Here is a 27,247-nt window from a genome sequence, read left to right on the forward strand (position 1 = left end):
TCGCCTACAAGAAAATAAGACTGGCATGTTGTTTTGATTGCGGCCGCTCAGAGCGGGACTGCTCTTGCATGCCAGTTAATGTGCGTTGTAACATGGACTCCCCTCAACGCGACATCCCACTCTCTGCTGTCTCTGTTAATGATTGCTCGGCCACTTTACGTGCCTGTAAGTTGTCGCCATGACGTGTGCCCTTCAGTGTTTGTCACATGCGCTGTGCTGACCGTGTCTTTTAGCTTGTGTGCCGCCTGCAGTAGCTCTAGCAGCTGTGTCGCTTTAGTGTTCTAAGCTTTATGATTTCCAGTCGGCTCGTCGTCTTTTCCATGTGCTTTCTTGGAGTTGACTTTTAGCCGTGGTGAAGCATGCCCGTGTACTGTTTTGCTAGTGTTTTCGTCCGAGAGTGTAAATTCAAATGGACCTGTAGTTTAAATGAACTAAATGGTCACTAATACATTTTTGCAGAGCTTGAACCTTAATCCTAGCGTGCTGCCTCCACCGGTGACCTCACCAACGAGTTCACAAGATGTTAAACACCAAAGCCCTGAAAAATGTACAGCTGTGCATCCCCGCCACAAATCTCTTGATTCCCACTCAGGGAACCTTTTGTGGCGAATTTGCATGCATGTTGTTAAATTATTTGTTTTTGTAGGTAAACACAAGTGCTATAATGTCCGTGCAGAGTGCGATTTCATCTTTAAGAATAACCCAAATAACATTTAACGTGATCCAAATATTTCACTAGCGTACATGTGCGGGTGAGCAGGATAGAATTTGAGGCCTGAAGGGTTCTTCTGAGCGGAGCACTACAGATTGAGGTTAATATACTGTAATTATTAAATCAAGTTAGGAACTTGAACAGCCTCTGAGGGAATATCTCCCAAACATCCGTACACTGATCGCCGATGGAGAAGCTCTGGCTTGTATTTTCTAACATCACAATGTAACCTTGATATTGACTACATTTTACTTTAATAGCTGGAATACAGTTGAATTAGAACTAGATTGTAGTTGATTGAAAGACTACAAAAGACAACAAAATAGGGCTGGATCGTGTTGTATTTTGGCGAATCAACCTGAACTGAATTGAGCTGCATATAAACTCAAGTGTGATTCCCCTTTATATCCAAAAGGCGCATTAAATTGTACTGATACATCGCAGAAGGCATGAAGAATGTGTCTGTTTGCAGAGTGTTGATACAATTTGCTGGAAAACATCGCGGACTGTCATGCAGTCTTAGGGAATGTCTCTTGATCAAAGGCCGCTCTGTGAAATAGCTCTGGGCGTTTTCCACCCCTCAACATGTCTTCCAGGCTCGCGGTGCCCGCGAGCGCCGCCTTGGCCGGCCGAGCTCCGCGGCCGCTGTCGACATGGGGCGGGGAGACGCGCGGAGCGAGGCCTTATGCGGCCTGACGTGGAAATTATGTTTGCATTTTCATTTTTTGGAGTGCTACCGGTTGTCATGAAACTCGGGGTGACAGTTTCTAACCACCAGGCAGTTGAGTGCCCCCCGCCCCACCCACCCAACCCCCCCTCTCCTCCTCTCTCGTTGTGGGACAGATGCTAGCCTGTTAGTCCGGTGACTCGGCTCGCGCCCTCCCGATTGCAGGCGACAGATGCCAGGACCAGCAAGGTCTCTGTTTGAACATTGCTGTCACTGTCCTGCCTTAAGCTCAATGCATGACCTTTGTTGTAAAGCAAGGGGTTGAAATAAGGTACTAATGAGCATGTGAGGGACCCGTGGCTCCAAAAAGTGAGTCACAAAGTCCCATCCGTTTGTGCGGGTTTTGTCGGGCAGCGCAGGAAAATGGCTTTTGGGAAAGAAGAAAAAAATAAATAAACCGAATGCTCTAGACCTAAGAACAAGAAGAGTATTGTCTCATATTAAATTCTTCCATATGTATCGCCTGACTAAATGTTAATGAAGGGCTGCCTTGTAAACGTATGACAGGCTAAACTTTGGTTGACACTTTACAGACTGTTGGGCCAAGAGGCAGATGATATTTGAATGATTGTGGACCTGCATCACAAACGAGTAAAAAAAACAAAAACCCAAAAAATAGACTTTTAGCTCTGCTTAAATAAGTCGTACTTCACTTTGCAGCTATTATCCTAGAAATGTATTAGTCAACCGACTCCAACAAAATAACAAACTTTCTTTAGCTTCTCTGTTGTTTGTCTTTGTAAATCTATGTTGTGTCTGTATGCTTTTTAAAAAAAAAAAAATTTATTAGACAAAACAAGCTATTTAAAGATATCAGTTTCGTCATTAATTGATTGAGAAAATGATCAACATATATCCTAAACTTTGGTGTAAACAAAAACAAAACAAATACCTACTGCTGACGTCTTTTGAGTTGAGAATAACCAAATTGTTGACCAGATTCAGCCTACAAACGCCGACAATGTTCTTTCTACAGTTTAAACTCCCTGGCTGAAAAATCAAATTCCTAATTAATTCTCGTTTAATTTCTCATTGCTCTCTCCATGTTGTCTTCAAGGCACCACTGTGTTAATGTGCCTTAAAGAGAAATCTGTCCGCCTTGGTTGTCATTTATAATTTGCTTTCATTACAGCCCGTTCTTCCCTGTAACCTCTCATCTGTCTCTGCGTTTTTCTCAGCTAAAAATAGCTATAATGGATATATCAAATCAAGTAAGTTTTGATTTCCATTCTCTTCCTTTTTGTCATTTGTTTCTAACCCCTTCCACTTTTCCATTTTCAGCTACCACCTCTTGGGCTGTCGCTAACCGGCTGCACTGTTTGCTGCTCATCACTCTATCCAGTCATCGTTATGTTTTACATGCAAAGCAATAGGAAATTGTGTGGTTTGTGTCGGGTATCGGTTACAGCTCAGCAGTAGATGGTGCTACTGCTTCACTGTGCCTGGAAATGAATTAATCTGGTGAAAACACAACAACATTCACGTGCGCAAGAATTTATAATGCCGATTCATTTTTAGAGCACAGGCAGGAAGCATAAAAAAAAATCCAAACGGGTGAGAATTAGTTTGACGATTTCTCAGTTCATCTCAGTCTCATCGCGCCACCAAGAGGAGTGTGAACCGTGTGCGTCGTCCACTTCAACAGGGTTCTGTGATAGGCGGCAAATGTGCCACAATGAGTTGTCACGGAGAAGCGCTGTGCATGTTTGACGTGGGGCAGATGAATAGTGGAGGTCTGGAGCTGGGAGGATAATCTGCTAGACAGCTGACTGTAGAAATAATCATCTCTATTCTCCTGTTTTAGCTCCTGGCTATTTTTTGTTTTTTGGGGGGAAAAAGAGCTTCCCTTTTCTCCATATTGTACCAACATATTGTTACCAGTTATGCTTATGTCAGGGCACCGGCGGAGATGTAAACCGCTAAATTCATTCGCCGCCTCCATCAGGAGTGAACTGCAAACAGCAGCTAGTGGTTGTTAAATCACCTCCTTAACAATCGCTGGAACACCTGAGAGCGTTTTTATTAATTCATGTTTATTATAAATATCCAACTAAATGTCAAATCCAACATTTCAATGGTGGCTATACCAAGTGGTTAAGTGGTGTTTAATAAAAATGAGTTTTTTAAATTATTCAGCTATTAGCATTCTTGTGCCAGGAAGAATTACCCCCAAAAAGCACTGATTGTTCTTTAATTATGGTAAGAGTCACAATATGTTTTATTAACATACACATCGCAGGTCTTATTGAAGTCAGTTTGAATTAAATCCTATCTTGCGGTTAATGCGAGGAATCAGAGGGTCAAATCCTAAAGCTTCCTCATTGTGAAATCTGCTCATGCAGATTGTATTCAGTTTTATGCACCCTTGTTTTAAAGCCTGTCTCCCTGAGATGCCTCCACCTGCAAAAAGGAGGTGGATTGAGTAGTTGTAAAAAAAAACAATTTCCTCTTGATAAACTACAGAAAATTCTGTTTTCATCGCAACTATTTCTTCAGTAGAAAATGGATCGTATGAAAGTTGTTGACTGTGAGGCCCGAGAATGATTCAAATTTACCACAAACTAAATTAAATTCAGCGCCATTGAGTTTGATCGGAGGTGGAAACTTCTGAAAACATCTGTGCATAAAGTCAAAGCTATCGACATGGCTGCACACAACTCAGCCGGCGAGGTCTGCAGAGCCCTCTGCTCCGAGACGGAGCCTCGTGGGCTCCGGGGACCCGGCAAAGGAGGCCAGCCTCCCCGTGAAGTACAGATACCCCCCGCCGCCCCCCCACCCCTCTACCCCCCGCACCCTTTGCCCTCGGCGTGTTTGGCAGGCCTGTACGCGACAACAGCACAACCAAAGCATGTGCTCGCCAGGCTGGAGTGGTCGCATGTGTAGCATTTTTTACTAATGACCCAGCGTGTGCAGCTGTCAGCTGTGAAACATTAAATATTGAACAGGCCAAGCAAGATGTGAAGGGCCAGTGTGTTGGAGCATCTCTCTCCACTGGAAGCCCCCCCCCCCCCCCCCTTCCGACCCCCATCCCCAACTCAACATTTTCCATTACAGTGTCACTCTTGCTAGCAGCGTTTGACATCCTGTGTTCATCTGCAGGGCAGCATGGTCCTAGAGAATTCATTCATTTTGATGAAAGCTCTTCTGGTCTCTTCTGTTTTTTTTGACAGCATTAACGGTCATCAAAAGATTTCGCGGTGTGTTTTCCGTGACTTGTAACACGCTCTTCCCCCACTGTTAACGATTGCTTTTTAAAATGCAATCAGAAAATACACTTTTTTTTTAGCTGCTTGCGTTTATTATAGAGGAGTCGTTTTCTTCAGCCGTGATAATACGAAAATATTTGCCTGATTACTTTACTCAAGGATATCAAACTAATGCCTATGCAGACCTCAGTGCAGTTTCCTGTACTGATGAAGACAATGTCCAAGGGGCATCTCAGCTGTACATAAATCACTGTAACAATATGAGCCAAGGGCGTCACTCCTGAGATGAAGAAAGACTAGCAATCCAGATTGGATGCAGTGTTGGCACATAAACAGCCTTATTTGTTTCCAGGTTATTACCTTAATTAAATGAGAATGTGAATGATGAGCAAAAGCACAGCTGTCCAAGTTTAAGGAAATTTGTACTAGCAGGGGATTGAAAAAGTATATCAATACCCGTGAGTTACATTATCCGGATTAAATCAATGACCTCTGTTAGTGTGCGGTGACCACAAGCTCACAGATTGGCATGATGGTTGATGACGGCGCTATTGCATGTTTGCATTTTCATACACAATCACGCCAATGATGTGCTAATGTATGCTGTCGACTGTTTAGCGGCGCACGCAAGTTTTTAAGTGTGCCGTCCATTCTGTCTTGTTCACCCGCCCTGCCGCTCCTCTGTATTATCTTTTCTGTTCACTGACCTCAAATTGTGCTGTGTGTTGTCCTTTTGGCTGTCACACATTTCTGGATTTTTTTGTGTGTCCTCCGTAAATTGCCTCCCTCACTCCATTGCCTTTGCGTTGCAGTTGAAGAGGACCAACAGTCTGCGTTGTCGCCCAAAAAAAAGCAACGCAACGGAGGCATGAAAAATTCTCCCAACTCCTCACCCAAGATCATGAGGTAGGACAACAATGGGGACACATTACGATGTCGAACTTTACAACAGGAAAGGGTGTTGCTCATGTTAATACAATGTAAAAAAATCGCTTCATATCCTCTTATGCAAATTCATGAAGTCGGGTTTGTGTTTCAACAGATGTCCAATTTTCATTCCTTTTTAGCTCCGATTTTGTTCCCCACCAAGTCCTGACTTAGTAGTAATAATATCGCTATCGAGCCTCCGATGCCGTCAGCCTGCGGTTTGTTTCTGAGGAGGCAGCGCACATCACTCGGACTAGTGATGGGCGATAACGGCTGCCTGTGTGGACAAAAGCGGGGGAAGTTGCAAGGCTTAAAACCAACACAAATAAAGTGAGAAAATGCTAAAAGGCTGCATCTAGCTCAGGGCTGCTGAAGGGGATCATTCTGAAGGTTCATCGTGACGATGATACAAAAGTTTGTGTTATGTAAAACATCCTAAATAATTAGTTTTCGTGCAAACACCGGACCGACGTGCAGGCGGTGTGCCACCGGGCTCCTCCAGCGACCCCCACAGACTGCAGCTCCTAAACAGACCTGGCACTAATGACAGCCAGAGAGGCTCTAAAGGATAGATAGCCCAAGGCTATCCATCTATTGTTGGATCCCTCTGAGCTGTGTTCAGCACGTAGGGCCACAGACGATATGTATCATCACAGTGAAAGGAGAATTTCAAATGCTACCTTGCTTTTATCTTGTCCCGTGAAATTATATTGGTGCTTATTGATTTTGACTGGAGGTAACGTGGTTATTCAACAAGAAGCCATTACACTGATGATAATAGCAATAGTCATTGTCATTAAGTGCCGTGTTACAAGGAAGTAAGGCAGCAGGGAGAACCCGCAACCTGACGTATACAAAGTGGAGTAGAATAATCACATTTTATTAAAACTGACGGATGACTTTATGTTCCCATAAAGGGAGGGCTGCTTTTCAATTGACATTCAGAAATGATAAAGCACAGATGTCTGTATTGTTTGGTACAATGGATCAAACATATAGTACAGTACAAATTAGTTATTGTATTACATACATATAAAAATAATGTATGCATATGTTTTCCTTCTACTTTTGATCCATGGCCTGTTTTTTCAGGGTTAGGCTTTGCCCTTGTTTGATGGTTTCGGTTTGCTTTAAAGTTGAATTTATCCAGGTGATTTTTAAGACTCTTGGGTAACAAAACCAGGCTTTTCTAATGCGTTAGCCCACAGCTAAATATCAGCCCACCGAACCGATCCATCTACCTGCCATGCTAATACGCCGCGCGGTGCAGGTGGATGGGTCATTTTGTGCAGCGCGTCTGCTGCCTGGGATCCGCCGCGGTAGCCTTAGGGATACTTCATCGCAACAAGCCCAGGAAGAAAACATCTGGGTGTATTCCATATCGAATGTGTTTTTACAGGACCTGCGGTCTCAAGGCCTTTGTGAATAAGTAATGACCAACAGATTGGCTGTGGGTTCCAAAGAGCAAGTCTTTGTCAGTTTGCATGATGGGGAGAATCTCAAAGTCCTCGCTACTTGTGCAGCGCTACAGTCAGCCCGTGCAGTGATGCTGAAATAGAAAATTTACATAATGTGCAGGTTTAGCTTCTACTTTGTGTCCCTCTGAGCTGTCATTACGCTCCTCCAGTAGACACCTGGCTTTATGTTTAGCGGTCCTGACGCGTGAAGTCTTGTCAGACGTGTCTTCTTACCACTAAAGTACTGAATTATGCCGCCTGATCACGTCGAACGTCTGGAAGCGCTCCGAAAGGAGCCGCACGGAGGCAGAACCCACTCCTGTTTCCAGATGTACCGGCAAACTTAACACATAATGTCTGGGACTTAACAATGACGTCCTCACTGAAATTAACACCATTTCCAAGGGGCTCCTTGATGGGTTCGTAAGACCCTTCCCATCGCGGGATGTCACGACGCGCTTCAGGGTCGCGTCAGGCCGCCGCGACCACGTCACGTCTGCTACGGGACCGCCGAGGCAATTGGCGGTGCGGGATGGTGACGGGCCGTCGCGGCTGACAGTGAGGGATAGCTATCCTGGCAGAGCTCTGCCTCACCAGTCGTCTCCCGCAAGGGCAAACCGAAGTGACAGCGGGAGCCACTGAGTGAGCGGTGAAACATTCGACTTCTGATGCAATATTTAGCCGGGGTGTAAGACCACTAAATGCTTTCACTCTTATTAGGATTTGCGTTTCAGACTGGAGCAGACGCCGGGGATGTTGAGTGCAATGTGAGTTATGGGAGACGGTGGTCGTGGATAAATAGAGCTGAGTTCCTTGATTTGGTGGTTTGTCGGGGTGTATTAACATTGGCACAATTCAATCAAGCAGCTTTATTCTGCTTCTGTATAATTGAATATGTTTGGGCTTTGGACAGAAATTAGAAAACATCTGGATGCATTTCAATGGATATTTTTTTTACAACTTTCTGATGTTTTTTTCCGAGAAACCGATTATTGTAAAATATATATTATGTTCTGTAATATTTTCACCTGCAAAATTTGATATTCACAGATTTTGTCCTTTAAAATTGGAATTGCTTTGACAGATTTGAGTCTGAGGTTGAAAGTAGTAGAAAAGACATTTTCTCCTCCAACTACTTCCAAGTCTTGCCTCGGGGTGTATAAGCCCAAGGCGGGCTGTTTTTCTGCTTCAGTCTGCCTGAGCCTGAGGGATGATAGTTGCAGCTGACACTTTGATGCATACTTAACATGTTACTTAAAGTAGCATTCTCTCAAAGTACTCGCATGGATTAAAGAAAAGGGGGATGACATTTTTTAAAAGGTTTTGGACAGACACAGAAGGCTTCTGTCTGAGTCTCAGAAGATAACATCTTCAGCGCTGATCTGAATCTGACAAAGTCAATTTAGTGCAAGGGGACTTGTGTTGTGCTGCACACGCCCTCCGTGGTTAGCATTGTTGCTACCATAGCTGATGCTGCTCAACCATGTTGGCTGGGTCTCTTTTGCGTTTCAACTTTCTACGCTTTACTTGTGTGTTCCATGTGAGTTTTATTTTACTGTCTAAAAGACTTGCGTATTTTATTCAACCTCTGTATGATGGATAGCATTTTACAAGATGATGTTGTGTTCAAATGAATCTGGGATTCATTTACTGGAGTATATATTCTATTTAAACTCAATTTGCAATGAGTCTTATGTATTGTTATTTGTCTGAGGGATGGGAAATGGGAGAGTTGAGAAACATGGAAGTTTCTTCCAATTTGATATATCTCTATGCAAATGGGGTTACTCAGGAGCTCCTGTTGGGAGACCACTTCAGCGGTCAGCGTTGGGCGGGATGAGGCTCACCGCCGCGCTCTGTGAAATTCGTTTATGTAGTTCCGACGCTCTGTTTAAACATTAATACCCTTCACTTCAGACGGCAAATATGATTGGGCAAATTCCTGAAATATTTAAAGTCTGGTCTGTTAAAGCTTTTACCACGCAGCGCGGTACGTCAAAAGCTGTGTGCAGTAAGGGGGCGTAATTGCATCTCCGTGCTCATGCCAGTCAACGCAGTGTGTTGCTGCCATCTCCTTCCGCCTGGCTGCCGCCGCTGATGTCCCTCTGCTTGATGACATGGCAGTTTTGTTGGCATTTCTGCAGATGGCTACTGACAGGAATGAGCAATGGGGAAAATAAAAAGAAGAAAGCTCCTTTTCTGTATTTGAAGATTCCTATTCTGGTCTATTGAGGATTTGACGATTCAGCTTTTCATTTCATTTTGACTGACCATATTTTAATTGCTTGATTTCAATTTAGTTGGTGTTTTTCACTTTTTTAGGGTCAACCGTAAACTTGATTTAGTCTTTAAGGGTGCGGTATCGTAAATTGACGAAGGACAAACAACTTTCATTCTGTCCCTTCCGTCTTTTTGTGTGTGATCAGACATGACCCGCTCCTCATCCCGGGCAACGAGCAGATTGAGAACATGGACGAGAACATAAAGAAGTACGACTCCACAGGGATGTTTCACTGGTGCCCGTCCAAAGACATCGAGAAGGTCATCTTGGTGGGTTCTGCTCTTTTACTCCGCACACGTCATTTGTCCCCGACACTCTCCTCGCCGCTGACGGATGTGTCGTGTCACGCGGCACCATCAGAGGTTGACAGGGCAGTTAAACACTCTGTAATGAGGTGTTTGACATGTCATTTGCTATAGGGAGACCCCGTACATAGAAGCCTTTCTTGTACTAACACATATGCCATTTTTCAAATTACTTTCACAGTCTATTGCGGACATGTACTGCGAGATCTATTTTTCTGGCCGAGTATGCAACTGAAGGAAGGAAAGAGACTTAGTAATAGCCAGAAGAAAGCAGTTTGTCACATTTTTACTGTTTTTCTTCTTTCTTCCCCCCTCTCAGACTCGCAGCGAGGCAGCCATGACGGTTCTGAGCGGTCACGTGGTCGTGTGCATATTTGGAGATGTCAAATCTGCGTTGATCGGTCTCCGGAACTTTGTCATGCCTCTGAGAGCGAGCAACTTTCACTACCATGAGCTCAAGCACATCGTGTTTGTCGGCTCACTGGAGTATCTGAAACGGGAGTGGGAGACGCTGCACAATTTTCCAAAGGTCTCCATTTTACCCGTGAGTACGACAAATTCCCCATTTCTAATATCCTTACCTTCTGGGGTAATGCGCTTGAGAAAATAAACACATCGTGTCCTCTAGAAATGACTAATATGCAACCAAAAACTTTTTTTGGTAAATAAACCTGAGACGAAGAAACATTTGAATTACCCCAAAAAGTGAATCTTGATGATCCAATTGTGCCACTGTGAGATTTGTGTTTTTGAGTGAAATATCAGCTAATCTGCTAATAATTCAAGTTCCTTCATCACGTCAACAACCGTTCCAAACAAAAATATATTTTAATGACGTTCATTTTTTATTTGACATATTTTGCTCGTGGCTACTGAAAAGTTTATTGTTGTGTATAAGTAATTGAATGCTGACTCTGTGTCTAGTAAAGACTGAACTTAACGTGAGGGATACAGGATGTGTAATGCATCCACCGCCGCCAACGCTCTGACTTTTCTTTATTGTTACACCTCTGTTTGGGGAAAAGGCTAATGAACTAATCCTGGCAGCAATTAAGTTTCCTCCAGAACATCTTTGTTTACAACAAGTATTTTGTTGGAGACACACAATTCGAGCAAAGGCTCACTGAGGAAAACTGAAATTATAATGCTGCTGCATTTCCCCTCTTGGTGTCGTAGGTGAGAGATAACAAATTCTCACCTTCACTTCCTCTCAAAGGGCACGCCGCTGAGTCGGGCGGACCTGAGGGCCGTCAACATCAACCTCTGCGACATGTGTGTCATCCTGTCAGCCAATCAGAACAATATTGACGACGCGTCACTGCAAGACAAGGAATGCATCTTGGCGTCACTCAACATCAAGTCCATGCTGTTTGACGACAGCATCGGGGTCTTGCAGGCTAATTCCCAAGGTAAGGAGCGCGCGATCATAGTTCACTGCGCCGCCTGGAAGGGACAGCGCCCTGGCACACAGGATATCCCTCACTGGGTGCTGCCTGGCCGACCTGGTGTCACTGCGTGTTGACAGTAAACCGTACTGACTCCTCCCCAGGTTACTGTAACGACTGGTTTCTTTACAAACTTGATTGGTGGCAACAAGTACAGCCGCAAAAAAGCTCAGCTGACTTATTGGATTGCTGTGTTGAGAGACAAATGTGTATCATACCTCGTAAAAACTGCACCCGAAGCGCGCTTTTAGCTGGAGATTGACCTCAATAATGGTCATTATGTGGCATTGAGAGAAATGCTTTTTGGAAACCTTTTGACTTGAGTTGGCGAGGGATCCCTGACAATTTAATTATTTCTCTAATGCATGTATGACCCCACATTTGCCTTAGTCAGCAGTAAGTGATGGATGTCTAAACACGGCCCATGTATTATACATGCAGCATCACTGATTTAACGTGCTTGCTTGTCAGTCTGAGGAAAGCAAGAAATGTCAAGTCAATTTGAATTCAATCTTGCGTCACTTATTTTCTATTTCACTGCGGCATACTGTACGCGTTTTCGTGTGTGTGTGTTGATGGGAACACGCGCATACAAAAACGTAAATCTAGAGCAAACAAAATGAGTAGTATATCACATATGTATTATATATAGACTTATATTGGACCTTGTCAAGAGTATGGTAACGTAGCACTCGGCAACTTTATGCCTAATTGGTGCTCGGAATGAATGTATTTCTGATAAAGTATTGAATATTGCATTAACATGTTCTGTGTCCATGTAGGCTTCACACCACCAGGAATGGATAGATCGTCTCCTGAAAACAGCCCAGTCCATGGATTAGTGAGGCAGACTTCCGTCACTACTGGAGCCAATATTCCCATCATAACCGAACTAGGTACGCTCTACTGTCGCAGGCTTTTTATCAGTTGTGTAGTTGTAAACATCTTAAAACAATGTATTCATTTAGAGGCTGTCAACACTTTGTACAAACAGTACTTTTATTTATTGTCCCCTGTTGACATGCTCCAGTAACTGTTTTTCCTCAACACTTGTCTAGCACCATTAGCAAAGCCAGGCCAAAAACTGCCTGTGATTTCATTCAGTCAGGATAAAAGCAGTGGGACCAGCATACAAATAATAACTGAGCTGGGTAAGACGTGCCGCTGTCCGGTTCTGCAGTGCCGTGCTGCTGTTGCCTCCATATCAGCTTCCTTTTGATTTCTCTTGCTGCACAAGAGGCTCGGTACATTCCCATGGCATCACTTTGAGCACATTTTTACCCTTGGTTCTGGTTGAAATTGCCTGTCTTGTTTTGGCCCCTTATCTCAAAGCAACATTTTCCCCCTTTTTATTTTCCTTAGAATTACAAGCACTTTGATCTCTCAAAAGTCCTTGTGGCTGTTTTCATAGCATCTTCTGTCGGATCACATTCTCTGGCCCGTGCCCTTCTTTCATCTCAGCATTCCCGATTGGACTGACATTTATTTCTGTCCTCACAGAAATAGTATTTCTCCAACTACATCATTACCGTCTTTCAGCTACTGCATGTGTTTTGTGCTCAAAGACATCTTCAGAGAAGGTTCTGGGGCGATGACATGCTTTTATTTGTTTAGACGTGCAAGTGCAAGTAATTGGAAGTTCTGTCTTGGATTTACAAGACAAACATTGGCACAGTGGTGCTTCTAATACTGACTTGAGGAGGACTTTGAATTAAAGCTTTGACTATGCATGGTGTCATGAGTGTGCATGGCCTAGATATGGAATGTGAGGAATATGACGAGTTGACCAAGAAAGTGAACACAAACTCCAGTTTTATTTCACTCAAATGGAAAAAAAATCCAATAATCCATATCTGCAGCTTGTGGCTGTGCACAACCACTGTGTCCTGCTCTCCACGTGATCGATGCTTAAGTACACAGTTCATGCTTTCTCACACAAAATATTCCATTAACATCTGGGTAATAACGCAGAAAGCGTAGACACAGAATTCCACATGAGTAATGCATTTTTATTGTAATTTCTCCCCAGTAAATGACTCCAACGTTCAGTTCCTGGATCAAGATGATGACGACGACCCCGACACGGAGTTGTACCTCACTCAGCCGTTTGCCTGTGGAACAGCCTTCGCAGTCAGCGTGCTGGATTCCTTAATGAGTGCTGTAAGTCATAAAGAGACAAGCTTGTGAAAGGTGTTTTAGTGCAGAGATACAACCACCGTCATAGATCTAAAATATGCTAAGAAATCCCGTGTCATCAATCCCCCTTGGAAACGTAAGCCCTCTTATGCTCACGTTACAACAAAAGCCGACGAGACGGGAACTTGTACTAGATATGACGGCTTCACTTGTCTGCCTTTCAGTTTGAGTGAGGTTAGAACAAAGCTGCCTTCAAGTGCACTCCAGTGAAGACAAAGGTAATGCTACTTAATGGACAGGCCTCATCCATCATCTAAGTCAATAGTGCCGTCAGCAGCCGAGGGAGATGTAACCGTGCTGCACAAGCAGGAGGAGACACGGGATCAAGATGCAGACATTCGCCCTCGTTGTAAATCCCCAAATCAGTTGGTGCTTGGCATTGAAAAGATCGCAACTTCGATGACAAAAGTGTATGTTCAGGCTTAATGTGCTTACTTTGTAAGCTATAGGCAATACCTGGACAGCCATAATGTGTGCAGGGACTTCCCGTGAGTCTGAGGGCAACTGCAGTAATTGGATTCTCCTGCCTTCTCGCTCAGTTTGACACAACAGGACAGCGCCGGATAGCACCAGTCGGCCAGGCTGGCACTTTGACACGCTTCGGTTGTGGCTTTGGTCACGGATTTGCCCCCCCCCCCCTTCACCTTCATTCCTTTAGACATACTTCAATGATAATATCCTCACCTTGATCCGGACGTTGGTAACTGGCGGGGCGACGCCGGAGCTGGAGGGGCTGCTGGCAGAGGAGAACGCGCTTCGGGGCGGCTACAGCACGCCACAGACGCTGGCGAACAGGGACAGGTGTCGTGTGGCACAGCTGGCTTTGTACGACGGGCCCTTCGCCGACCTCGGGGTAAGTGACTAGTCTCTGTCGCCCAAGGGCCGAGCACATCTATGTCCACTTGTGCTGAGAGCGACTAGCGCCGAGACAAGAAGCAGGTACTGTGACGTCCAAAAGTAGGTCTATTCCAGCAACATTACACTTCCACAGCTGAACCTCGAAGGTTATTTCAAGAGCTCACTGTATTAAAAAAAAAAAAAAAAGATTATCAATTCAGAATGCATGCTTCACATTTGTGTTTGTGACTTGCAGGATGGCGGTTGCTACGGTGACCTGTTTTGTAAAGCCCTGAAAACATACAACATGTTGTGCTTTGGTATCTATCGGTTAAGAGACGCACATCTAAACAGCCAAAGCCAATGTACCAAACGGTGAGTACGGGCCTAATGCGTCTTTACCTGAAGCTCAAAACTACCTAGAAAGAAACTTTTCAACCTTTACTGAATTTAGAACTGGCCTTCCATCTCTTTCCTCCAGGTACGTCATAACCAATCCACCATATGCGTTTGAGCTGGTGCCCTCAGACCTCATATTCTGCCTGATGCAGTTTGACCACAACGCAGGCCAGTCTCGGACCAGCCTCTCCCACTCTTCCCATTCGTCCCATTCCTCCAGCAAAAAGAGCTCCTCTGTCCACTCCATCCCGACCACCAACCGCACCAACCGCGCCCGAAGCAGGGACTCACGGGACAAACAAAAGTACGTGTCCCTCTGAAGCTTTCTGATGTCCATCTGTGTAAATGTCTTAGGGTTCAATAACGCCATGTAATACAGAACTGTGAATGACCCGCAAACAAGGGGATTCCATGGCGAAATCACTGTGAGCTTCTTTCCATTGCAGTAAATGTGTACTGTGGTTGTGAGTAATTCTCTCTTGAACAACTGGGTGATACTATATATAGATATTTTAATCCTAGAAACCTATTCAAAGTTTACGAATCAACAGATGACATTTTGTTTCTGCTGAACTGTGAGACAGCTCTCCACGTTCTATCGTTTCCGTGAGAAAACATGTATGAGAATATTCCCACCAACTGCTGAGTGAATTGCACATTTTTTTATAGAAATTAATTTCCACATGAAGTTAGTTTTTCTCATTAATTAAAGTAAACCAGTGCAGTAATACATTTGGTTTGTTAGCCGCATGATGGTCATCTGAAATACAACTAAATCATCCTTCTAATTGCCTTGGCAACATGCATGGATATGATATGGCTGCCTCAGATAATACAGTGGCTAAATGTACGGTGATGGAACTTGCCCCCTCCTGATTAACCTACTCCACATCCATAATAATCTGTAATGAGAGAATCACGCTGTGCAGTACGTTAAGTCATTAGTATTTCTCATTTCGCTTACATATAGTGTACTACTTTTCTTTCTCCAAAGTGCAACAAGGATGAATAGAGTGGGCCAAGGTATGGAAGTGAATGATTATGCATGACGTTAAATGCATTTTATATGGTCATTTCCATGCTGACATTTTACCCCCTGAATGAAAGCCAAGTAGTGCAGTCTTTCTAAGTGACTGCAGCAGGACTGCATGGTTACGACCTGTGCACCAGCTCATGATAGGTTTAATGCAACTTCCCTTTATTCTGTTATTCAAGTGATGTCTCAGCATTACGGCCTTGAGTTGTGCTGAGGAAAATGCATGAACATTAACATGTCAAGTGGATGAATCACCAGCGAAATATGATGCAAGACTACCTATTTCCTTCTATAGGGAAAGGAAGTTGCATCAAACCCGAAGTTAGGGCTGGCCGCTATGGTTAAAAATCTATATCACGGTATTCAGAAAGATTCACACATTAATTCACTGACCCCGAACAGCTGTTCACAACTGGCCAGCGTGTTAGCTCGTTGTGGCTGCTATTGTTGCCACCAGAGTACCAGCGGCTCGACAGACTTTGCAATAAATCGTTTTTCTGATCCCACGTAACTCACGTAGCTCCTGCCGTAATATAAAAAATCATGGGAACCTATTTTATGTTAGTGGCGTGTGAATTGAAACCAACCGTGTTCTCCACATGTTGTGTTAATCTGTCTTTTTCTTTCTCAATATTGTTTTGTCTCTCAGAAAAGAGGTTTACAGATGAGTCGGAGAATCCGCAGCAGAGGACCATACAGATGAAGCCTGTGAATACGCTCTCCACCAACCAAGTCAGTCAGCATAAATCCACATGCAGCTTGATTGCACCCATCAGAGAAGTAGAAGACGAGTGCTAAGCGGACGCTTGGACCCCCAGAAGAGACTTGAGTCGTATTCTCATCTGCAAACAAACACATGCTGCTTTCCTCATTCACCTCCGCGGCAAGCGGAATCACACACAAGATACAGATTAAATATAGATGTAGACAATCCTAGTCAAATGTTGCAACCACTCAACTTTTAGTCTGCACAGCTAATATTGTGGCATCCGGACTCCATGACTTGTCTGTTGCATTTCGGGGAATGAGGGCCGGTTGAAGGAGAACAGCAATGACTACTGCTACAAAAAGCGCAGATTAGAAAAACTGGATCAAGTTTTGCAGTTGCCTTTTAAGCTGTTGGTTAACAACTACTTCTGCATTGACTATACCCAGTGTTAGTTATTCTGTACAGTGTGTTAAAATGTGTATTTCCAGCTGCAATCCCACCACAATGGCATTGTTAGTGACTGAGGCCCGATCCCAATGTTCTGACTCAAGATCTCGTAAAGTCTGCAGGCCTGCGGCGGTCCCGCTGTTAAATCCTCAAGCCCTTTATGCACACTTTGCCTGAGGGAATTACCCAGAAACCGGGTAATAGCGTTTTCCCTTTAAACACTGGGTAGCCTGGAGGCTTTCAAAAAATAAGATAAACAAAGAATGGCACACGACTGTTCTGCCTGTAAAACATTCTACACACCTGGTGTGTTTATCAAACATTTTATTTACTTTGACCGATGCGTAAACACTTCATCTACCGAGTCAAGACCCTAGAAGGCGTTCAAATCAGGCAACGTAACAAAAGGCCTCAGTTGCACATCACAGTGCCGTGCTCTTCGTATTCACACATGGGGATTGGGCCTGACTCAGTGATTCCTTTGCCATTTAGAGCTAATTCACAACATTTGTGACAGTTATGACGGCCAGCGTCTGTGTGTAAATGGCATTTGGCTCCAGCCTTATCATTTACATTAGTCTTATTTTGCCTTTTCGAGTTGTTTGTTATAACTGTTTTGATTTTTCTGTTTGGTTGCAATGTCCAAAACCCCATAAATGATTTTACGCAAAGCCTTCAAGTATCTACACAATTTCTCCAGGTTTATTCTTTCAAATGATGATAGAGCTGTTTTGTCAACAAAGTAACAGTGACATATTCTTTACTTAACGCACCATAGAGAGCAAATCTATACTATGGTTTAGCATCATAAAGTCTGAAGATGTGAAAGCCTCATGTCGCATGAAGTGGGCATCTTCAAGTCCTCCTTTGGCTGTAAGCACTGCCTGACACAGGATTGTCATGGAGGCCATTAGGCGTTTGTTTTCACTCCATGACCAATCCCATTTCCACATGTTGATGCTTTTAGTAGATACAGGACAAACAGCTCTATTATAATACATCATTTGGGCTTTTTATGTGTTCTAAAAGATTCTGCTGGTAAACCGTCTTGGCAATCTATTACATATCTGATGTATTTATGATACTCTTATTTTGTATAATGCAAACTGAGGATTTTAGTGGCACGGAGCGTCCGACTCTGTGCTATGAATGTGCTGGGCAGTGCTTACGTCAACGGAGGACTCAAGAAGACCCACCGCTGCGAAAAGAGGCTTTAACCGAATTTAACCAAATGTAATTTTGCAGAGAAACACACATTTACCGCAGAGATCTTGTTTTTATTGTTTTGTTTTTTAAGCTGTAATTTCCTGGAGATGATTAGAATCTTTAGTAAATTTAAAGTCTTAAAACTTGTACTCGTCAAATCAATCAATCCAAATGTAAAGCTTTATGTAAAATATTATTTTCTAGTCTTGACAATAACTGGGGTTGAGAGGCATTCAGCATTGCGGTTTATTTTGTGAATTTCTTTTTAGCACTGACTTGTAGAAACAATGACAGTGCTAAGCTGATATTTCTGACTATGTCATATTAATCAATATAGTTTATTGTCTTGTACAAATAGGCTTGTACATAAAATTGTACATGATTTCATTTTGTATTTTCACAAATTAAAAGCTGATGTATTGTGTTCTACATTATGTCATGTCTTTTTTTCCCAATCCGAGAATGAGAAAGAAAGTTTGTCACAACTTTTACAGTGTAGCATGTTAAAGTCACTAAAACGGTAGAAAAGGTTAAAAGTATAGCATAAATTCCAAAGGTAGTAATGGTCGAAAAAAAAAATGTATGGAATGTCAGAAGAAAATCCATTAAAAAGTCACAAAAACATAGTATGTTAAGTCATAGAATCTAAAGAAAGAAAAAGTAATTGTATAATGTCAGTCTGAATATCAAAACATAGTATGCTGGAAAAAAAGTACAGCATGTTGAAATATTAAAAGAAAATCTAATATAATGTGTTGATAAAAAGTCAAATTAATAGTACATGAAGTTCAGGAAATTCCCGACAAAAACCAACTGAGTCTTCATCCAGAAACTTCACAAAACGGTATTTGAGAGAATTTCAAATTTTTTTTTTCAAGGGGAAAATGATCCACGAGCTTATATTCTTTCATTCTAAACATGAATGAACACGTTACTTTTCCTCAGCTGCAGAATAAACACTATTCGGTTTGCCATTACAAAAGACAACTCGCCGTTCGGCCACAGTTTTCTTCCCGACTTGCTTGTTTTGCGCTGATCAACGAGGCTCATTTGGGTTTCTGAATTGCATCTAAACGTCATCCTTTTAATTGGCGACTGGCATGGATACAACATGGCTGCTTGAGACGCACTGCAGTGAGGGCATCACTACTCACACAATCATCACAAACTCCTCCACGTTATTGTCTGTTCCGCTTATATTCTGTGTACTGCTTTCTTTTACAAAAGCACATAAGTAGGTACGGGCGTGAATAATGCATTCATTCTGGTCATGTCAACCCATGTGTTCTACATTAAATTGATTGACATGATTTAATTTGAATGAAAGGAAATTGCATTGTTTTCTACATTATTTCATGTCATTTATTTTCACTTGGAAGTTGAGCTCAGCCACATGTAATCCAATAACATACTTCCCAGGCTGATCACGTGACTCGGTGCACCCTCTGGATAATGGCTGATAAAAACACTCCACATTCTCACCTTGTGGATGAAGAGGGCCCATAACGTAGCCTGTTAACGATTTTACACACCATGCACTGTGGGAGGCTGTCAGCATGCCAATAATATTTACTGTCAGAGACCTCGCTGAGAAGCTGCTGGTTTCCCTGATCCTCCTGCCTGTCTTCTAGGTAAACCAACACAGGAAGCCTCACCGTCACACCGCATCACTGCATGTATCACCTCTATTGAGATATATAGATACATGTCCATTTAGTCAAAAGGTGCTATCAATTAAGATCCTGCAATATCCCATAAAAACAAATATAAAAAACATTTTTTTAAACTGCTATGATATGAAACCATGACACAAGCTAACCCCAGAAAGCTGCACGAGCACGTAGCTACATAGCATGTTATAATAGCAACATATTACCCTCAGACAGCTGGCACAATAAGTAGCACGGTCAACAGTTAACGGAAATTAAATAAACACATTACCAATCATAAAACATGTGTTAAAAAAGAGAATCCAAATGTTTTAGGATGAAAGCATTTCGGAGCTTGTGACAAAACAGACTTATGGACCTGTGCTTGTAAGACAACAGTTCAACTGCTGATGGCAAGATGCGACTTGTTGATTGACAACGTAAAACACTTTTAAGACTTATATGCCTTCCGTTCACCGAATTCATTTCCACAAAACTAAAGCAGTTTATTTAAATGTTATTTTCGCTCATGGACAGGATTAGTCAGTCGAGCGACCTCTGTCCCGACTACAGGTACTACATGCAGATACCAGTCACACTGGGCTGTGCACGTAAAGTACACACACACCCACAAATCCGCTGACCCCTCTGAACACAACTCTTGTCCAGCTACACGGGCTTGGCTGGTGGTAATAGTTTCCATGACAATGCAGCACTCCGAGTGCATCAATGCCAGCCTGGATAAACAGTGATCCTTTACCAAAACAAGGGGGTCATTACGACAGCTTGTCAAATCAATGTTGAGAGCGTCCTGGCTGATTAAGGCGTCCCCTCTCCGTCCTGACACAGTGTCAATACTAGCTGGCCTGTGGCGGCACACTCTCATGATTGGACCGAAATGCCAGTCAGGCAGCTGAGTTGGACTAATGATTCCCTGTGCTGCCTATTAGAGTGACATGACAATTTAATCCTGTCGGCCAGGCAAGGAAAAAGTGACCTTGGTGCTTTATATTGAGGCTGAGGCAAATTGACAAGAGCAGATAAATCTTTACCTTGGGCTATTAACAGAATTAAAGAACGACAACAAAGGCAGGTGGTCCTCTGTTGTTTTATTTGACTCTGTCTTCACACACGCTGCGCCACAGAAAACACACCTTTACCTTTGAATGTAATCCGGCAAAAATCATTAAAACCTTTTTTTTTTTCCCCCACTGTACGATCGATCCGATGCTTATATAAACAAAGAGTCAAATAAAAGCCATAGATATAATTATTTCATGCTTTGCCATGAAGCTGAAATATTGAAAGAGTATAGTGCTCGAAGCTCAAGGTTTTTCAGATGTTCAAAGCCATTCCAGCACGGCCCCGGGGCAAGGTATATTGCCTTGGACATCTATCTTAAGGCTATGAGAACATTGACTACATGGTTGGAAAAAGGCCATGTGTTTACACAGATGTTTCGAGCTTTTAGCACACAGATCCTCCTGTACTGAGCCGCACCACCATCTTTTGTGCCGAGGGCCATATACATTTTGCATTAGTTTACCCTTTGATACGGAAATGAAGGAAGGCAGGGGAGCTCGCAGACTCGCATGCAGCGTCTGAAACAAGGTAGAGATTCTCTGCGCTGCCACGTGGATATTTCTTTCTGATATAAAGTTCAGTTTGTATTCTTAATTAATATTTACTTTCTTTATTTCAGCTGAGAGGTGAAATAATGGCAAATAAAATCATTTTAATTCCATCCTGGTTGCAAGGACAAATTGCCGTCACCAGTAGGTATTTTGCCCATAAGGCACAGGTGCCGCACTGACCCCTTATGTTTCCTGTAAAGGTCAACATTTCATTTTCCTTTGTCTCACTCCACGCATGCATGCATGCAAGCTCTTGGCTATTTTCATCTCTGAAGCGGGAGGCCCCGCTCATTAAAAGCAAAATAAAACGCGTACAATGATAGAATATTGCCACATGTTTACATGAACTATGTGGGTTGGTTAAATAATGAAAGGGACGCAGTAAATTTTGTTTAATAGCAATCAAGACTCCATATACACCATATTTGTTTCGCGAAATTGTAATTTCTCACATTAAAAACACCCTCTATTCTGCTACGGTGCAAATGAATTAGCATTAACAAACATTAGACATATGGCACTATCCAACAATATCACTTCGCAGCCCAAGTTGTAAACATGATTTACAATTTGCAAGATATTATTTATTGTGATCCATGTTTGTGTCAACTCCACGCTGGAGGTTAATAGAAATGCCAGCATGCTTGCTGATTTACTTAGTAAGATTTTCATCCCAAGGTTCAGGTTCCGAATATCGGAGCCAGAGAGAGTTACAGGATTCATGCATTATGCAGGAGAAGCAGACACGACCTTCAGCCATCACAGCCTCATCTATATATCACACTGGGCTTGACCCTCCCAAGGCCAGGGGGAGCATTTAATATATTTAACCACCACCGCCATTAAACCACTCGCATTCCTTAAGAACTGAAGACATGTTATACAACTGGCAACATGGAGGCATTATCGTTATGAATTAAAGTGGTTTTACACTTTGTGTTTGCCATTTAACGCCGGGGACGGGAGGTATTCATAAGTCAACAGCATACTCGATCAACAAATACATCTTCTGATTTTAATGCCTCACATTAGAGCTTTGCCATATGTCGGCCATATGTAGAAATAAAAAATATATATTTGCCCCGGCTGTTTGATACAGAACACATCATGAAGTGATAGGAAATAAAGTGCTATTTCAGAGGGTACGGTCCATTTAAATATAATTGGCTTTAGAATTATTTATGACATTAATTGTCACATTATCGACTGGCTGTCAGCTCCTTGGGCTTGCAGTTCATTCTTCTTCACAAAGAGCGCCAGCTCAGTCTAAAGTAGACTGACAGGCTAATTATACCATCTTCCCTCTCAGTGATAAATGTCACTAATGTGAATCTGGCCCAGAAATAAGACTCCTTAGTCACCTCAACCGCAGAAGTCTCTCCCTCCAGCCAGGATCTTTAGATAGGGAAGCTTCATTTCTTTCTGGCTCAAGTTATCTTAAGGAATTCAAGCACAAAATTGTGAAATTTCTCATTAGGTGACGTGGATTATGTATTAGCTATACGGACATACTTGAGTCTACACTTTATTTTAGATTTTAGGTGGCATCTGATTAATCAGAACTGCTAATGGGATCATTAAACAGCTCTCAGAAGGGAACATTCAAACTCACTTAACGAGGCGATTGGTTACTTGAGCAGAGGTGAGAAAGGAGTCTCCTCTCTCTTCGGAAAACACACAGAGAATATTAGCGGCGCAAATGCAAAATGATGCCGTTTACATAATCCGGCTTCACTTAGGACGAGTCCTGACAACGACGAGAGCCGACACGCACCGAACTTGGTATGTCCCAGAGCCATTTCCAATTGCCGGGACGCTGTCAGCTCCGCCCACATCAGCGGCCGCGTCTCAATGTCAGAAACTTTTAAACGTCTGCTCTTTTCGGCAGATTGCTTCTGAAGCCCGAATGACATTTTTGCGTGTAATGTGCATATGTACTGGTCACAGAGTTATGTGCACTTGCTACTGTATTGGCAAAGTGTCGAGTATGACACTTGTACTTGATCATGATTCCGAGGCTCGGTTGAACCCTCGAGATCGATAGACTAAAATATTCTCGACACGTGAGCTTTTTAATCTTTTTTTCTCTCCATAAAATCCCAATAAGGGATGACATAATTACTCTGCAAAAAAAAATCCAGCCTCGCGCTCGGGTATTTGAGGAAGAACCATCTCTGGTGATTGCACATTCCTGGTTCAGCCAGACACACATCTGAACTTTGACCTTCTTTGATCAGCACTTTTGGCAAGGCAATCCATCATGGTGCTCTTACTGTCAGAAGAGGTGCCTGGCTGCAGCTGTGTGTCACTGGCTAAGAGGGGCTGCTTAAAGGCAATCATGTCAACCTCCACGCGACTGCTCAGACTCCCAGATTGAAGGAGGACTTGACAGGGCCAGAAGAGTCAGCTGAAGACACTGGAGGGCTGTGTCTGATTGCTCCGTGGCCATAAAGTGATGTCTGATTTTATCCTCTGCCACCGAACCACCAAGTGAATGAAGTCAAAAATGGTGGAAATTGAATAAATGAACCCGGACCTTTTCCATTCCAGACGCACAATGTGTGTCTCGTCCACAAATTGTGTGACGCAAACCCAAGGATGGTTCTCTATGTCAGTATGATCCCTTTTTCTCAACCAAACATAGAAGTCTGAAGGAAATCCATCCAGTGATCTGAAGCTGCTCTGCTAAACATTACAAAGAGACAGGATATGAACACTTTTTTTTTTAGTTTGACCTTCAAAATGTTTCTGCCTCGGGACAATGTCTAGACAGACAGATTGAGTACTCTATAAAGGGACCACTGGGTGAACAAAGTGTGCTGCTGAGTCATGACTTTAACATAGAGCTTGCAATTAAAAGAAATATAACAATGTTCTTTTCTATTTTTCGGCTTCTTTCCAGGAGGGTTTCAGGCTCACGCTGACCTCAAAGACGCAGGGGATTGAAATATATACACAGTACTAGTCAAAGGTTTGGACACACTTTCTCATTCAACTGCATGAGAAACTTTTACTTGGTACTGTACATAATAGGGAAAAAACTGCCAGATGAGCGTGTTGCCGTAATGCACTGATGTATACATTATGGATTTCCTTTTTCTTGTGCATAAAGAGACTTCCTGAGCAGCAGGTTAGGCCGTTGATTTAACTCCTCGCACAAAATGCCACTTGTCAGATCCTGGAAGAGAAGAGTGCATTAACGGCAGAAAAAAAAAGAAAAAAAAGGGGCCTGACTTTCAGACAAAGAAGGTGATTGACGGCTTGCTGACTGCAGCTCCGAGTGTGCAATCACACGATGTGAAAGGACATTGTCAGGAGCCGTGGAGACGAGCCAAGATTGTACACAGTGACAGAAAACAGAGATGAGGACAGAGATACCGGTGCCATATTAGTGGCCAGCATATTCAAACACCATCCTTGATTCTAAGCAAACTTGACATCACCTCCAATAGCTTCAAAGTGTTCGCTCCCCTCCACCCCCCCCCCTTTCTGTCTGCAGCCAGCTTTCCCCTCTGATGTGTCTCCAGACTCCTCTCTCTCATGTAGAGAGTTACCAGCAGGCCTGTTCTGTCAGGACATGAGGATAGGGGTGCCGCGGCCTGCGGATACCCTCAGTCAATCTACATTTGGTCACCGCGGTGGGAAGTGTGCTCATTTTTTCCAATATCTGAGCTACTTGAGGTGATCCGAACACTGAAGTGTGAGGAGCTGTCAGCTCGCATGAAGCTCCGCACCAGCGGAAGATGTACGGCTCCTGATATGCTAAGGGGTGGGGCGGGAGGAGATCTCTCCATCCTGATAGGTTGAGGGGACACTGGGGACCCTATAAAGAGAGAGGGGGGAGGGGGATATACTCCACACTGTCCGCCTGGGGACAAGAGGTCGCCAGGGAAGGAGGCAGCTCATCACAAGGCCCCCCTGCAGTCTCAGGGCAGATTTATGCAGTTACCGGGCCAAACATGGGAGGGGGCGCGGGGGGTATTTAATGCTGTATCACAATATCAACAAGAGGACAGCGGGGAGAAGAAGCAAAAAAATCAATACACCATTGCTTTTTGTGGAAAGTTGTGGGGAAAAACAGCACGGCTAAACTCTGATTTGTTTGGTGTTTTAGTGGAGGGCCTGTTTTAGGCCCAGTGGCAGTGTCCGGGCACGGCTGTTTATGCTCTGCAGGCCATTAACAGTTCATGCCACCATCTCCAGCAGCGCAGCATCTGGGGGGCATGCAGAGGTGGTGCAGGGTCTCACCAGCACAAAAAAATAAAACACATTGCCAGAGGCAGGGAGGCTGGAGGACGCCCCGAGTAAAGTTGGCAGCTGTGCAGCTGCGTGTGATGAAGTGCATCTCACCGTAAATACACTCTGGGGCTCCCTGCACAGCTGGCGACCCCAGGTTACAGTTCTGAAAGATGGAGTGCAGGAGCTGGACGGTGGGAGGAAGAGATGGGTGAGGGAGAGGCAGATCTTGCATCTACACATCATCCGTCTGAGGTGGAGGAGAGGATCAGGGCCAAATTCATGCGAACAAGGAAGATGGGTAAGAGGGCGAGCAAATGTTATTGTGTCAGGAAGTGAAGAAAGCTCAAACTTATTCGACATTCATGGGCGCCTGGGGACAATTCTCATTATGAAAAATATTTTGGGCACTATTCAAACAGCTGTATATACACATGTTGGTACATTGAGGTGTCGATATAATCGAATGAACTATCCATGACTACATGGAGGAAAAAAACAAAGATACTCAAACAAGTCCTGCCAATGCGTCGTGAAGACAACATTTCAGGCAATTTAATTAACATGTTTATGCTGCAACCAGCTTTAGCAACATAACAATAATAATTAGAGGAGAAATGAAGTCACTCTCGATCTTTGTGTTGTTATTTGAGGTTCTACTTGAAAGTCTGTTGGCCGGTTCACTGTTAAGACATCTTACTAAACCTAATACATAACTTAAGTACCAAAGAACTGTGAGTCAATTTAACAGAAAATTACATTGAAAGTATTTATCAAAATTTGAAACTGACATTTAGACATTACAAGGGCAGAGCACTTGATTAAATGTTACCTTTAGCCTGCTCAATATCTTTATTCAGTATATATATGAGATATATATATCATATTTAAAAGCCAACAAATATGATTGGACTGAAGTATTACTTTAGATTATAAATCATTCATTTTCATTGTTGTTGCTGATATTCTCCCTCAGGAAACACAGAGACACATCTGATAAAGTTAAGCAGACATTCATTTTTCACTTTGGGATTTAGCGTGACTGTGCTTGTCACCGTGATTCACTCTGCGTTCTGTTTTTTGTGACCAAACAAGTGCCGTGCCTGCATGCGCTCAACTTCAGCGTCATAGATTAATGTTTGAAATGGTTGCCATATTACCAAGGGACATCGAGGAGATTCATTTGCGGCAATTCATCACCCAAACCACAAGGATCGTGTCGTGCAAGAAAAATCCATATTTGGCACGGTGGGAATGTGAAAGACAACCGGATACTACAAACATTGATATGCAATGGATTTTTAGTTTTGAAGGCATTTTAAAACAAGACTGAAGCGAATTGTTTGGAATTTGGAAAGTAAGATGTGTAATGACCCTTGATGAGATGAAGAAGCCCACATGAAGAAAATCTTATCTAATTAGTATTTATACATTGATGTATTGATCAAATAATACATCTGAATGATAATGTTGCTGAATGAGTAAATAGGAAACCGTTGATGACACACATATACTTTATAGAAAGCAAAGTTGGACGCAAACAAAGACATTCCCACAACACAAAGACTGAAAATCCAGCCTGAGAACATCGGTAATTTAAAACAAACGCGCCAATGGATGCAACAAGGAGATATCCCGGCTTTGGTTGTCTAGTAGCATATGGGATTCAAGAGCAGTGTGGTTTTTTAAATTTTTTTATATTAAATCAATTAATGCGACGAGGCATGCAACTCGTAAATCAAATGTTATTCATGAACACAACACGTGAAATTTAAATGCACCATGCAGTTATAGCTAGAGAGCATGGATTGATTTCTTGAAAGAAAAACAAAAATGCC

The 27,247-nt window shown here is 43.1% G+C and overlaps 1 protein-coding gene and 1 long non-coding RNA gene across 3 annotated transcripts in view; one reads left to right on the top strand and one right to left on the bottom strand.

Annotated features, from left to right (window-relative positions):
- The window catches only part of LOC100462713 (disks large homolog 5), an 81,994-nt gene extending 66,331 nt beyond the window's left edge, over positions 1-15,663 (top strand). The window contains exons 40-50 of the mRNA XM_078103435.1: positions 5,458-5,551; positions 9,456-9,579; positions 9,935-10,159; positions 10,832-11,024; positions 11,843-11,956; positions 12,119-12,211; positions 13,090-13,220; positions 13,915-14,109; positions 14,350-14,468; positions 14,575-14,796; positions 15,487-15,663. Of these exons, the coding sequence (XP_077959561.1) occupies positions 5,458-5,551; positions 9,456-9,579; positions 9,935-10,159; positions 10,832-11,024; positions 11,843-11,956; positions 12,119-12,211; positions 13,090-13,220; positions 13,915-14,109; positions 14,350-14,468; positions 14,575-14,796; positions 15,487-15,541 (1,565 nt within the window). The 3' untranslated portion in view covers positions 15,542-15,663. The remainder of the gene's footprint in view (positions 1-5,457; positions 5,552-9,455; positions 9,580-9,934; positions 10,160-10,831; positions 11,025-11,842; positions 11,957-12,118; positions 12,212-13,089; positions 13,221-13,914; positions 14,110-14,349; positions 14,469-14,574; positions 14,797-15,486) is intronic.
- LOC144408013 (uncharacterized) overlaps positions 12,856-27,247 on the bottom strand; it is a 116,261-nt gene continuing 101,869 nt past the window's right edge. For both annotated transcript variants that reach the window (XR_013467754.1, XR_013467755.1), the window contains 2 exons: positions 13,941-14,277; positions 12,856-13,218 (listed from right to left, as the gene is read on the bottom strand). This is a non-coding gene — a long non-coding RNA (uncharacterized LOC144408013). The remainder of the gene's footprint in view (positions 13,219-13,940; positions 14,278-27,247) is intronic.

This window comes from Gasterosteus aculeatus, chromosome 5, assembly GCF_964276395.1.
Source record: "Gasterosteus aculeatus chromosome 5, fGasAcu3.hap1.1, whole genome shotgun sequence".
Taxonomy (NCBI): domain Eukaryota; kingdom Metazoa; phylum Chordata; class Actinopteri; order Perciformes; family Gasterosteidae; genus Gasterosteus; species Gasterosteus aculeatus.